The following is a 13383-nucleotide window of genomic DNA, read 5'->3' as shown; positions in this document are numbered from 1 at the left end:
ACCAATTAGCGTCTTCCAACAAACAGCAGCTCAGCCAATCGCGAGGCTCAAAACCGGGAAAGTATGACGACTTGTACATGAAGGCTTCTATATATACACAAGATTTCACAGATACAATAATGTGGAATAGACAAAACAGACACAGTTTGCTTCACGGTATTGTAACTTTTAGAGGTTATCACTGTTTACACTATTTTATTTTGTAAAAGAGACGATTTCAAGACCACAACAACAAAGTCGAGCAGGTAAGACGCGAACCGGCGCCCAGCGATTTTAGATTGAGGTTTAGGGCGGTGCGTGTTAACGCAGTGAGCTAAACTGGCAACAGGCAAGAATAGCGCCACAGATTTATTTATGAATGTTGAAACGCATGATAATTATGTACATTTTCTACAACACTTTTTATCAAGGTGTTTATGAAAAAGGAAAGAATAATATATAAAACTGTTGAGTGACTTTGAAATATTTTTTATTTATTAATTGTTTTTCAAAAGTTGAGAATAAAAATGCAAATAAAATGTTTTCTTTTTAAGAAGAGCTGGCCAGGAAGGTGGTAGGAATAGCAACAAATGTTATATAACAGTTTTGTCAATATTTTTAATTGCCAAAAAGAACTGGACTGTTTTTACTGTAAGTACAATAACACAGTCAAAAATATTTATAGTATATATTCTTTAAGACCAACTTCAAGTCTGCTATGGTTCTGGAGCTCAGCAAATCACATCAGTACTATTGGCTGCTAGCTTCTTGAATTTGGGAGGCTTAGTCCACTTATTGATTTCAAGGCCACGTTGATTTACATTGTATGTCTTTTCTGCATTTTTCCTTGTAGATTGGAGAGCAAACAAACAAAGATGAAGCTGTTCTGGGTTGTGATGCTGGTGGTCAGCACAGTGTTTGCCGCTGACGATGAAGACAAGAAGGAGAACGTGGGGACTGTAATTGGGATTGACCTGGGGACCACATACTCATGGTAAGTCATGTCAAACTCTTTTTAATAGTGACATGATACCACTGTGGAATAAAATGTGATTCGATTCAGACTGAATTCAAACTGTTTTCTTGCAGTGTTGGAGTGTTCAAGAATGGACGTGTGGAGATTATTGCCAATGACCAGGGAAATCGAATCACTCCCTCCTATGTGGCCTTCACCAGTGAAGGTGAGCGTCTGATTGGTGATGCTGCCAAGAATCAGCTGACCTCTAACCCCGAGAACACCATCTTTGATGCCAAGAGGCTGATTGGTCGCACATGGGCTGACTCGTCTGTGCAGCAGGACATCAAGTACCTGCCCTTCAAGGTGAGCTTCTAAACTGACAGTAAAACTTGTAGTAGTTGGTTCTTTGGGTCATGTTTGAGTGAAATTCTTGTTAAATTAATATTGATGTATATTCCTCTGAAGGTTACTGAGAAGAAGAGCAAGCCCCATATCCAGGTTGACATTGGTGGTGGCCAGATGAAGACCTTTGCTCCTGAGGAGGTCTCTGCTATGGTGCTAACTAAGATGAAGGAGACTGCTGAGGCTTACCTGGGCAAGAAGGTACAAAAAGTCAGAGATTGTAAATCAGTGAAAAAGCTAATCTTAATTAAATGGTGTATCATCAAATCTAACTTTATCCTTTTTCCTCAGGTCACACATGCTGTGGTCACTGTCCCTGCCTACTTTAACGATGCCCAGCGCCAGGCCACTAAGGATGCTGGTACCATTGCTGGTCTGAATGTTATGCGAATCATCAATGAGCCGTAAGCATCCAGTCAAAATGAATTTGCAATTTGAAACTCCAAAAAATATCTCTGCCCTCCCTTTTAATAAACTCTCATTGTATTCTTTAGAACTGCTGCTGCTATTGCTTATGGCCTGGACAAGAAGGACGGAGAGAAGAACATTCTTGTGTTCGATCTGGGCGGTGGCACCTTTGATGTCTCTCTTCTGACCATTGACAACGGTGTGTTCGAAGTGGTGGCCACCAACGGTGACACTCATCTGGGAGGTGAGGACTTTGACCAGCGTGTCATGGAGCACTTCATCAAGCTGTACAAGAAGAAGACTGGCAAAGATGTGCGCAAAGACAACCGTGCTGTGCAGAAGCTGCGTCGTGAGGTCGAGAAGGCCAAGAGGGCGCTGTCTGCCCAGCACCAAGCCCGCATTGAGATCGAGTCTTTCTTTGAGGGAGAGGACTTCTCTGAGACCCTGACTCGTGCCAAGTTTGAGGAGCTGAACATGGTAAGATATTAATTTGGTTCTAAAAAGTATCAAACCCTATTGGAGAAACGGATGACCAAGCTTTTTTTAACTTTTTCTTTAAAACACAGGACCTGTTCCGTTCCACCATGAAGCCTGTACAGAAGGTGCTGGAAGATGCTCACTTGAAGAACTCTGACGTTGATGAGATTGTCCTGGTTGGAGGCTCCACCCGTATCCCCAAAATCCAGCAGCTGGTGAAGGAGTTCTTCAATGGCAAAGAGCCATCTAGAGGCATCAACCCTGATGAGGCTGTGGCATACGGAGCTGCTGTGCAGGCTTGCGTGCTTTCTGGAGGGGAGTGCGGTGGTGAGTCATCACTTTTAGAAGTATTTTATGAAACAGGGTTGAGCTTTCAAATGTGATCCTGTTTACTAAACCTTTTCATTCACTTGCAGGTGATTTGGTTCTTCTGGATGTGTGCCCCCTGACCCTTGGTATTGAGACTGTTGGAGGAGTAATGACCAAACTGATCCCCAGGAACACTGTGGTGCCCACCAAAAAAGCCCAGATCTTTTCTACAGCCTCTGATAACCAGCCTACTGTCACCATCAAAGTCTATGAAGGTAATAGTTTGGATATTATTTTTTAAAGTTGCAAAATAGTTTTTTTTATACAAAGACTTCAATGACAAGAAACACGTGACAGTGAAATGCAATGTTCCACAAGTCTAATTGTTACTGTTTTTTTATAGGTGAGCGTCCTTTGACCAAAGACAACCATTTCCTGGGTACCTTCGACCTGACTGGCATCCCCCCTGCTCCTCGCGGTGTACCTCAGATTGAAGTCACCTTTGAGATTGATGCCAACGGCATTCTGCGTGTCACTGCTGAGGACAAGGGCACAGGCAACAAGAACAAGATCACAATCACAAATGACCAGAACCGGCTAACGCCCGAGGACATCGAACGCATGGTGAACGACGCCGAACGCTTTGCTGACGAAGATAAGAAGCTGAAGGAGCGAATCGACGCTCGCAATGAGCTGGAGAGCTACGCATACTCCCTGAAGAACCAGATCGGTGACAAGGAGAAGCTTGGTGGCAAGCTGTCAGATGACGATAAGGAGTCCATTGAGAAGGCAGTGGAGGAGAAGATTGAGTGGTTGGAGTCCCACCAAGATGCTGACCTGGATGACTTCCAGGCCAAGAAGAAGGAGCTTGAGGAGGTGGTTCAGCCCATTATCAGCAAGCTCTACGGTAGTGCAGGTGGTCCTCCACCAGAGGGCAGTGAGCAAGATGAGAAGGATGAGTTGTAGGCAGGTCTGAAGTCTTGTCGCTCCCTGGCCCTCTGGCATGTTGGTGTACATATTGGACTGATGGGACTCAAATTGTGAGAGGAGTGGTTGGGAAGGGGCTGACAATAACAAGTGACCATACTGAATTTCCTGAAAGACTTTAAAACAAGTTTCAGTGTGTGAGACGTGTTCTCTTCGCTGGAAGGCGGAGATATTTGTCAGCCTGGATATGAGGCTTGTTGCTGCTGTTCTCAGGCAGTCCTGATGGGGTTCTGGAAAGGGGAGGGATGTAGTTGGGCGGGCGGGTGGGTTTTGTCGGTACACTGAATATAGTGTCTGTGTGAAGGGCTCTTTATGTTCACAGGCAGTGCAAAACTTCATATATATATATGTGTGTGTGTGTGTATGTATGTATACGTACACATACATATACACATACAATGACATATATCTATATAGATATATATAAAATTTTAATTTGAAACGTGTTCAGTATGTAAAAGTGCAAATTCTAAAACTAATATCATGTTGAAATATTTTATTGCAACATCATTTTTTTCCTTTCAAGGTTTTTTTTTTTAGTTTTTTTATTTGACAACAGTCACAATACAATCATTATATATGGTACCCAGAGTATTCATGCCTCCAAATACAAATAACAGGTTTATTGCCTTAGGGGGTGCTGGTCTGTTGCCTCGCTCCTCCTCTGGTTTCCCATCATCACACACCGTCCAGGGAAATGTACACATGGAGTGGTCAAGGCGTTTAGGCGGCAGAGCTTCTTTGAATTTCATTAGGAGCCATCTAGATTTGTCTGCAAGCAGACAATATAAAAACAATCATACTTAGATGTTTGTAAAGAACTAAAATACTACATTTATATAGGGTTAAAAAGAAATTATGGATGGCTTAAAGACAGCGTACCAGTGTTAAATCTGTACATGGAGTTGCTTGCTCCATCTGCTGTCATCCCTCCAAACACGTAAATGTTCTTGCCCAGCACAACAGCTGAGTGGGCAGCTACTCCTGGTGGAATATCTCCTTTGGCTTGCACTTTCTCCCACTTCATGCTCCCTTTAAAGATAATTTAACAGATGCGGTGACACTCTGAACACGTATGCTGCATGCGTGTTGAAATACAAAGTGCTTCCTTTGTGAATCACATATGTGGAGAGTCTCACTTGAATCAAGAGAGTAAATATCATTGTGGAATTTGTCTCCAGCCATGCCCCCATGAATGTAGATCTTTGAATCCACTGCTACAATGATGTGACCATGTCTGGCTGGAGGGTGCCTGCCTTGTGTTTCAGGTTGGGACCAAGTAGAAGACACTGCAACAGATTTACACAGAAGAGATGGACGGAAAAAATATTATTTTTATATGTGCATATACACTTTTTATAGCATCTGTCAATAGTGAAACATGAAAGAAACAGGAGAATATGGATTTTCATTTTGAAATTCTCAATCACAGACAGGAAATGCCTTGAACAGTGACATATCTCCTCAGCACTTGATCTTTTTGTATCTACCAGTGAATGAATAATGAGTGCATACATTCTCTCAATTGTTTGTGGGTATCATAGATAAGTATTGTCTGTTATGTGTTTTTTTTTTTGTTTTTATAATGAGCATTGGGAAGGTTACTTTTAAATTGTATTCCACTACAGATTACAGAATACATACCCCAAAATGTACTTTGTAACATATTCCATTACGTTACTCAATGAGAGTAACATGTTTTTGAATACTTTGGATTACTTAATATATTATCATGGTTTTTACAAATACATGAATGTACTCTTGCTGTGTGATTTATTACTATTACTGAAGGTTAATTTGTTTTTAAAGTTGGCGTTTCGGGTAAGATAACAACTAGCCGAGAAATGTGTGTATTTCTATTAAAATCTTAATAGAAAATGAGTAACAGTAGGGTGGACATTAGGTAAGGCTGCACTTTTTGCAGCGATCTCGTATAGAAAACTATTCCGCGCATATATAAAACAGGTCCACGGCTCCGACCCGTAGTAAAGGGACCTCCGGCTAATACGTCGGGTTCCATGTCGGGCTCGTAGCCGAAAGCTAGCTTTACTTTGTTGTCTGGGTCAAATTTGCTAGCGAGAGACAGAGAGGCGTTGAAAGGCTGCTCAAAGGGAACTTATTGTTTTGGAGGAAAACACACAGTGTACAGTTGAGTCTTAATAGCTTACCTACAACTGGGTTCGTCAGGCAACTTTTTTTTGGCTGCAGTGGTTATCATTATTAAATTTACATGCTTCCATCTCCCGTTTCTGGTTGGTGACAACTCGTACTTTTTGACTCTCCTTTTTCTCCCTCCCTTGCGCTCACAGACACATAAGGGGGTATGGCAATCCATTCTCCCTGCAGCACGGATTTCTGCCCATGAGGCTACATTCTTTAGGGCTATGCCTGTAACACTCAGCCTATTGCCTTTATATTCGATTATTTTTTGAATAATTTTTCAAAAAAAAGATGAGTAGGGGTTATATAAGCCACGAGATTGAGACACAGGCACTAGAGCCTCTTAATGCATGTTTTGTTTGGGTTTCCACTGGCGTGGAATTACCAAAAATAGAGAGGGCACAGCCTAACATATGAAACAGGAAAGGACCGCAGTGTAATCCATTTATTTCAACAAAATAACTGTATTCTGAATACCACCTTTTAAAACTGTAACTGTAACCGAATACAGTTACTCATATTTTGTATTTTAAATATATAACGCCGGTACATGTATTCAGTTACTCCCCAACACTCTTTATAATAAGCATATAGAGGTTTTGTCATGTGAGCATCTAAAACACCAAAAGTGATGAAAGCCAAAGAATTATTATTACAAATTACAAAGACATTTTTAAAACAATTCAGTACCAGGTTTTCCATAATTTTCTCACATGATTCAGTAAAAATGACATTTGACCTAAAAGCCATTCTTGGCTGTGGAATAGAAACGCTATTTGACAATATGGAGTCAAGGCTAAGTTACAGCTAATTAAAAAGGTCTACAGCCAAAATGCTCCCAAAATAAATAAAGAAACAAAATTTACTAAACTTCAATCACTGAATCTAAAAAACTGACACTTAAAATTGTTGGTTGGCGCTAGTGTTAATGAACTTATCTCTATTTGATCTCGTGACTTTTACTCTGATTTCACATTTGATCTTCCTAGAGTAGCAAATACTTTGTAATGCTGTAAATTAAACATACACATTTTTGAAGCACATGAAAAAAAAAAAAAAAAATCACACGTTTTTCAGTCTTTTACATTATTAATTATTTTACACATCATTTTAAACTGCTGTCAGTGAAATGAATACATACTTTGCATTTCATTTATTGGTGCTCTACACTGTTAAATAATTTAACAGGTTTGGTTGTGGAGACATCCACAGATAGATATGTAGCCCAGTGAAGTGATATGTTTCCAATATTCTCTCTTTATAGATCTTTTCCTTATTTTTAAAACATTATTATATAAAGCAACCATTGACGATTGAGAAAGCATAAGATTACTATTAATGATGAAAATTCAACTCAGCAATTTACATAGATGTCCAATACAAATAGATCAATAAATATCGTAGATACAGCACCCAATCAGCTATTTCAGTTTTCACAACAAAACCCGTAAGAAATATCAAAATTTCATCTCTGAAGCAGATTTCTTCTGAAATACTGTCAGGTGATGTTATTGTAATGGACTGCGATAAGCAGCAGGTTTATTTGACACAAACCTGTAGTGCTGGGCGATATGATGATATATATCGTGTGGACGATAGAAAAGTGTCTATCGTGCCATTTGTCGTCTATCGTTTCTAACCCTAATTTTATAAATTATTACATAAAATATATCATTAACCCTTTACAACCGGTCGGAGCAGGCACACTCCGTTTTGCCTAACTATTTTTAAATCCCTGTAGAACTGGAACCAGGTAAGGTAGTGCAATAATTCTTTTTGCATATGAAACCGTAGGAGTTGTACTGACATCTTATTCCATTAGCTTGTCCTAAGTCATGGTTTCCTTCCACATATAGCTTTGCAAAAATTGCATAAAAAGCACTTCCAGCAACAAAAACAATATTCCAGAAACACGCTTTGCCGATCCGATCAGCTATTCATAACACTTCCTATGTTGGAATATAAAGGTTCCTCCCATATATCATTGTGATCTTGTTTATTACTCTTGTCTTCTTCTGCTTGCTTTCTTTTTTTCTTTCTCAACAGGTGATCCAGGTGATCGATATGTATTTTTTTTTTGGTCTGCTTATTCTGTTGGTTTTTGTTTTTTGCCCTTTTTCCCCGTCCCTCTTCTCAGGTTTTTTTTTTTTCTTTCCCTCTTTCTTTCTCCCCTTTCTTTCCACCAGTCAAGTCTGTCCCGTATTCAGCAAGTGAAAATAAAATAAACAATAAAAGGTAAAAAAAAAAAAAAAAAAAAAAAAAAAAAAAAAAGCATCGCTATACTCTACACAAGTGAACTCCAAAGTTGTTCTGTCTAAAATACCGCTGAAAGTCTATAATACCAGTGAAAGACAACCTTTATTAAATATGTCTCACATTTATGCTTTTGCATCAACAAACTTCAACAAGGCCCTCCAAACGTCCTCCGTTCAAATGCCAAACAAGGTACTGGCAGATCTTAAAAAATTCAGAGCTCAAAAAGAAAAAGAACTAAAAATTAGAGAGGAAATGAATATGTCAGACATATTAATTCAAAATCACCAGCACAACGCTACTCTTAGAACGCTTAAAACATACGAGGTTCTTCGTGAGCAAAGAGAGCAAATTAGAAGGAAAAATAACCTTAAAGAAGTTCAAAAAGAAATCGAGTTAAAGGAGCAACGGGAGGAAAAGCCGTTAGTGGAATGCCTTGAACACGAAAAAAGAGGGGAGGCTGAAAGAAAAGCCAGGTTTAAGTCACTCCACAACAGCTGGGAGGACGCAATCAGGCTAAAGGACGAGAGAATGCAGGACAAACAAAGGGAAAGTCGGGAGTGGGGTGAGGCTGGCAGGAACAGGAAGGCTGACGTGATATTATTGGCAAAGCATATGGAAGAGGCGCAAAAAAGGCGTGAAAAATACATTGAACTTTGCCAATATAATTACGAGAGAGCCAAAGAAAAACGTGCTTTGGCTGAACTTGAGAAAGAAATGGAAACACAGTATTTATCACGCTTATTACAGACATGGAAATATTAACAGCAGTAAAATATAAATAACACCCCCCAACCGGTCGCAGCAGATAGCCGCCCCTCCCTGAGCCTGGATCTGCTGGAGGTTCCTTCCTGTTCAAAGGGAGTTTTTCCTCCCCACTGTCGCCATGTGCTTGCTCATAGGGGATCATTTGATTGTTGGGGTTGTTTTTTCACAACAACAGTTGTGAAAATATTCACAACTGTTGTTGTGAACATATTCACAACAACAGTTATATTGTAAAGTCTTCACCATCCATCAGCCATTACAATACAATTAATAAAAATCTGGAACTACATAAAAATGTTGATGTTTGATTTTGTTTACTTTTGTTTTGTTTACTACTACGTGTCTGACAGCGATTATCTGAGTAGATAAAACAATGGTCCTGTACCACCAACATCATTATGGAGTTGTGTGAGAATGACTGGGAGAGAGACTGGAGGACTACTGTGAAATCAGAAAAAGCAGTGTAGTTATGGGGAGGTACTTCCTGTACATTGCTTCTCCAGCTGTGTAAATTACATTTTTCTCAGCAGCAACAGTTTTGGGGTTAGGAGAATACCAGGACCAGTCAGTGCACAATTACCAATTCATCAGCTGCATAACAGCAGCTGTAGCCTCACAGCTGGAGCGCACTGTACTGAGTGAAACATTTCCACACTTCGGTGGCTCCGCTCTTTGTGTTTGTCTTTTTTGCGCTAGATTCTGAAGCTGCAGGTTTGATCTCTCTCCAAACAATATTGACTGAACCAGCAGCAAAAGAAGATCCAAACTAGCTTCACGTTTCGCTTCACAAAAACATCGTCATGAATTCCCTCTTACTTTTGCTGTTTTGCTTCCACCACAATAAAAAAAAATAAATAAAAAAAAAATCACACTTCATGCAGAGCTCTCCGTCTCTCTCTCTCTCAGGAATAGATTCCCATAAAAAAAAAATCTGTTTTCTGCTTTATTCGCTTGCTTATTACCCACCAGGCTACCGTTGTTTACAGCGCTGTCTGCCACTGCTTTTTATTTTTAAACTTCCAACAACAAAGCCTAATTTCTTCAGTTCAATACTGAACAAATGTATCTATTGCAGAATATTTTTAAGGTTATCTGCTATAAAATCCCAGGCCAGGAAAATCTCCTTCATGTTTTTCTGTGTTTTATCCTCAGTTACTTTGACATAAAGGCATCTGCTGTGATGCTTGCACCTTTGATCAAGTCCCACAAGTGTCAGCTTTGTTTTTATAGATATAAAAATATGGATATGTACTGATAAGTGATCAGAGTTATAATATTTCTGACTGAGCCAAAATTTCACTGATTCAAATATAATCGCCGAAATTCAATTTTCGTAAACGACGCTCAATGCCTCATCAACAATGCATTTTGTGCATTTGCACGTATCGCATCTACCGCTCGAGTTGGAAAAATCTGAACTCCAGCTTCAAGTCGCCGCGACAACCAACCAGGAGCCTGGTGATGATGCTCTGACCTAGTTCTAAGAGGCAGGTCCAGCCAAAGCTCCTTCTCTTCCACTTTAAGCTGTGTCCTTTTTATTCGTCTCTCTGTAAATAGTTATATTTTATATATTTAAGTTGAATGTTTTTTTGTTTGAGAACCCTAATTTTATAAATTATTACATAAAATATATCATTAACCCTTTACAACCGGTCGGAGCAGGCACACTCTGTTTTGCCTAACTATTTTTAAATCCCTGTAGAACTGGAACCAGGTAAGGTAGCGCAATAATTCTTTTTGCATATGAAACCGTAGGAGTTGTACTTACATCTTATTCCATTAGCTTGTCCTAAGTCACGGTTTCCTTCCACATATAGCTTTGCAAAAATTGCATAAATTTTGTGGTTGGAAACTATTTTGTGCAACTTTTTTGTATTTACAGTTTTGAGGGATAAGCCTCTTAAATTTCTCTAACTAGAAATATATGTAAAAAACAAAACAAAAACGATTTTAAATTTCTTTGTAGTTTATTGCACTTTTTTTGCAATTTATGTAGTTACTATGGACTTAATGCATACATATTATTAAAATTTGGGCTATAACGGTTGTATTGATGTATAGCAACTTGAAATGCTCCCACAAATGGCACTACAGCATGTAAAATGTAAAGATAAGCTCTGGCGGACTTGGTTCTATGGTAGGTCTTAAAGGGTTAAATAGCCTGTGGCAAATATATTAGTGTTGTCTTCTCACTATACATACTTTTAACTTTATGCAAGAGAAAATAAAGTATAAAAAAATGATATTTTTCGCAAGGAAACTCCGTCTTGTGGTTTTGCGACATGGTGCTACTTTACATGCACCCGGATTTGCGACATGCTTTATGGTAACTCAAAACAAAGACTGCACCCTCTCCACTCGCTGTTTACAGACTGCATACTTTCCAGATGACCACAGGTCAGGTGGTATATCGTGATATAAAATAATTCATATCGTGATAAATATTTTTTCCATATCGCCCAGCACTACAAACCTGTATCAAAGACATGAAGTTTGGAGTCAGAGACAGGTGCAGATCCTATTTCCCCACCAGAAAACACAAAAAGCTTGTCCCCAAGGCAGGCTGAGGTGGTGTGGTATGTCCTGGGACTCGGGGGTGTCCCATTTGTTTCTACAGTATTCCAGCGAGGGTTGCTGTCTAGACACACACAGAATGGAAATGATTTGTGGGTATTCAATATATCATGTGATCTATTTATATGATCATGTGTGGTTACAGACTACAAGTTTTCAAGGTTTTCACAGCCATGGTTTCACAGGTCAACAAGAAATCTGAGTGAAACCTTTCTCATCTGTGAAAATCCATCAGATTACTAGGTTAGTTTAAAATAGGATTTACCTGCCACCTGTACATTTTGGATACAGTTGCGATTTCCAGTCTGCTGTGCACCCCCAAACACCCACAGGCTCTGGGGGCAGCTCTCTGGCACAAAGCTGCAGTGTTCATACCTTGCCTCCAAACCCTCCCACTCAACAATGTCCCATCCATGATTGTCTGGTCCATACAAAAACAAAAATACAAAGAAAGTTATACAATATCAGTCTAATTGGCTGATGATAACTTTAGCTTCTTGTCATAATTAAAAAAGATGTCCCATTAAAGCCTGTAAAACATGAGCTTGAAAACTATATTTTAAAATACAGTTATACTGAGGTCATAATACTGTAAAAGCTGGCTCTGGAGATATATATATATATATATACGTATATATATATATATATATATATATATATATATATATATATATATATATATATATATATATATATATATATATACATACATACACACACACACATATATATATTTTTACCTAGATTTATGATGTGCGAATCTGAGAAACTGCCACTGGGATTGGCTCCTCCAATAATAAGGAGTCTCCCTTTTCCTCCATCCTCAGATGGAGTGAATATGCAGGTGTGACCAACACTAACACCTGGAGCACTTCCCCTGGGTCTCAAAGAATACCTATTAGCAACAGAACAATTTTAACAAGAGGCTACATCCAGTGTTATAATCGTATTAAAATCACAAGTCCACTTAAAGTACTTCAACTCACTAACCATATTCCTTCTTCGGGTTTATGTTGAGGATCAAGGACTGGTAGAAACTCCATGTCTGTCAGAGATACATTAATATAAAAGTTGTTTCCTCTTATTTTGTCTCCTCAGTGATGATGCTACACTCAAAGTTATAAGATACGAATAATACACTATGAGCTGGGATTAAAAATTAATGACTAACACTGACTGACTGTACTATGAGCGCCTCTGAAAAAGCATACATACCTACATTTTCTTACGAAATGTTGCCACAATGTAAGCGATCCAAACAGGTCCCTTTTTATTGTTCTAAACGCTTAGCAAAGGACTTCTTGTAAGCGACTGAGTTGGAAACACAATCAGCGCCCTCAGTCCGCATTTCGAGCACGAGAAGAGCTTCCTCTCCGCTAACCTTTGCTTCCGGGTGGAAAGAGGAGCCTACCGTGGCTTTTACGTGAAGTAATTTCCCCTTGGTCCCACTTTGTAGCGCACGTACGTGAATTATGTTAATAAAGTTAAATAAAAAACTCTTAATTAGTAAACGTAAATACTTAACTACTAACCAGAATGGGGCTCTACGTTGAAATCTGTACGCATTTGTTTTACGTAGGTTACATTGTATCATGAGTTCGTTCCAAACGTGGTTGCCATGGGATTGCCGAGGCGCATGCCCAGTTTGCCAATCTCAATTAGCTACCCCAAAGTGCAGATTTTATCATACGTGAAACATTAATGTTAGTTCCTGGCATGGTTATCGTAGAAAAAATGATTTTAAATACAAACTGCAAATTGTATATTTATTTATTTATTTTTTTAACCCAAAGAGTTCTACTCCTCACTTCAAGCAAAAAAGGTAGGCAGGCTATGGCTAAGAGCATTTTCACACTTAAGTACAAGTGAAAGCATAACATGTTTAATGTTATATTTGACATAGTAATGTGGCTGTGCAAATATTCTCAGGATACCAATACGTCTTATCTGGCTGGAACATAAAAGGTCCATCTCACTTTCTACACAGTCTAGGCGTAGAGTTGCTGGGAGTCATAGTAGCGTTTTTTAAACCTAATTATTAAGTAATTTCTTTCTTTCTCATATAATATACCGACAGTGTTATACGTTTAGTTTTACATCAACTTCAC

At 39.0% G+C, this 13383-nt stretch overlaps 2 protein-coding genes across 7 annotated transcripts; one reads left to right on the top strand and one right to left on the bottom strand.

Annotated features, from left to right (window-relative positions):
* Positions 1-106: 106 nt before the first annotated feature.
* On the top strand, positions 107-3634 carry LOC100706160 (endoplasmic reticulum chaperone BiP). Its single transcript, XM_019361056.2, has 9 exons — positions 107-245; positions 833-973; positions 1069-1300; positions 1403-1540; positions 1631-1743; positions 1834-2224; positions 2314-2551; positions 2641-2808; positions 2937-3634. The coding sequence occupies exons 2-9, from the start codon at positions 855-857 to the stop codon at positions 3497-3499; spliced, it is 1962 nt and encodes a 653-aa protein (XP_019216601.1). The 5' UTR covers positions 107-245; positions 833-854; the 3' UTR covers positions 3500-3634.
* Positions 3612-12893, bottom strand: rabepk (Rab9 effector protein with kelch motifs). Of its 6 annotated transcripts, none has more exons than XM_025908956.1 (8): positions 12808-12891; positions 12266-12320; positions 12016-12170; positions 11541-11696; positions 11232-11339; positions 4660-4809; positions 4403-4552; positions 4002-4292 (listed from the first exon to the last, which is right to left on the bottom strand). In XM_025908956.1, the coding sequence occupies exons 1-8, from the start codon at positions 12839-12841 to the stop codon at positions 4066-4068; spliced, it is 1035 nt and encodes a 344-aa protein (XP_025764741.1). In that variant the 5' UTR covers positions 12842-12891; the 3' UTR covers positions 4002-4065. The 6 variants fall into 6 exon arrangements, with proteins under 6 accessions (XP_025764742.1, XP_025764741.1, XP_025764740.1 ...); XM_025908955.1 differs by having other exon boundaries at positions 11175-11339; positions 12808-12889; XM_019361059.2 differs by lacking the exon at positions 12808-12891 and adding an exon at positions 12491-12763.
* Between the last annotated feature and the right edge of the window lie 490 nt (positions 12894-13383).

This window comes from Oreochromis niloticus, linkage group LG7, assembly GCF_001858045.2.
Source record: "Oreochromis niloticus isolate F11D_XX linkage group LG7, O_niloticus_UMD_NMBU, whole genome shotgun sequence".
Classification (NCBI taxonomy): Eukaryota; Metazoa; Chordata; class Actinopteri; order Cichliformes; family Cichlidae; genus Oreochromis; species Oreochromis niloticus.
The sequence above is the reverse complement of the archived record's forward strand: the minus strand, read 5'-3'. Positions and strand labels throughout refer to the sequence as shown.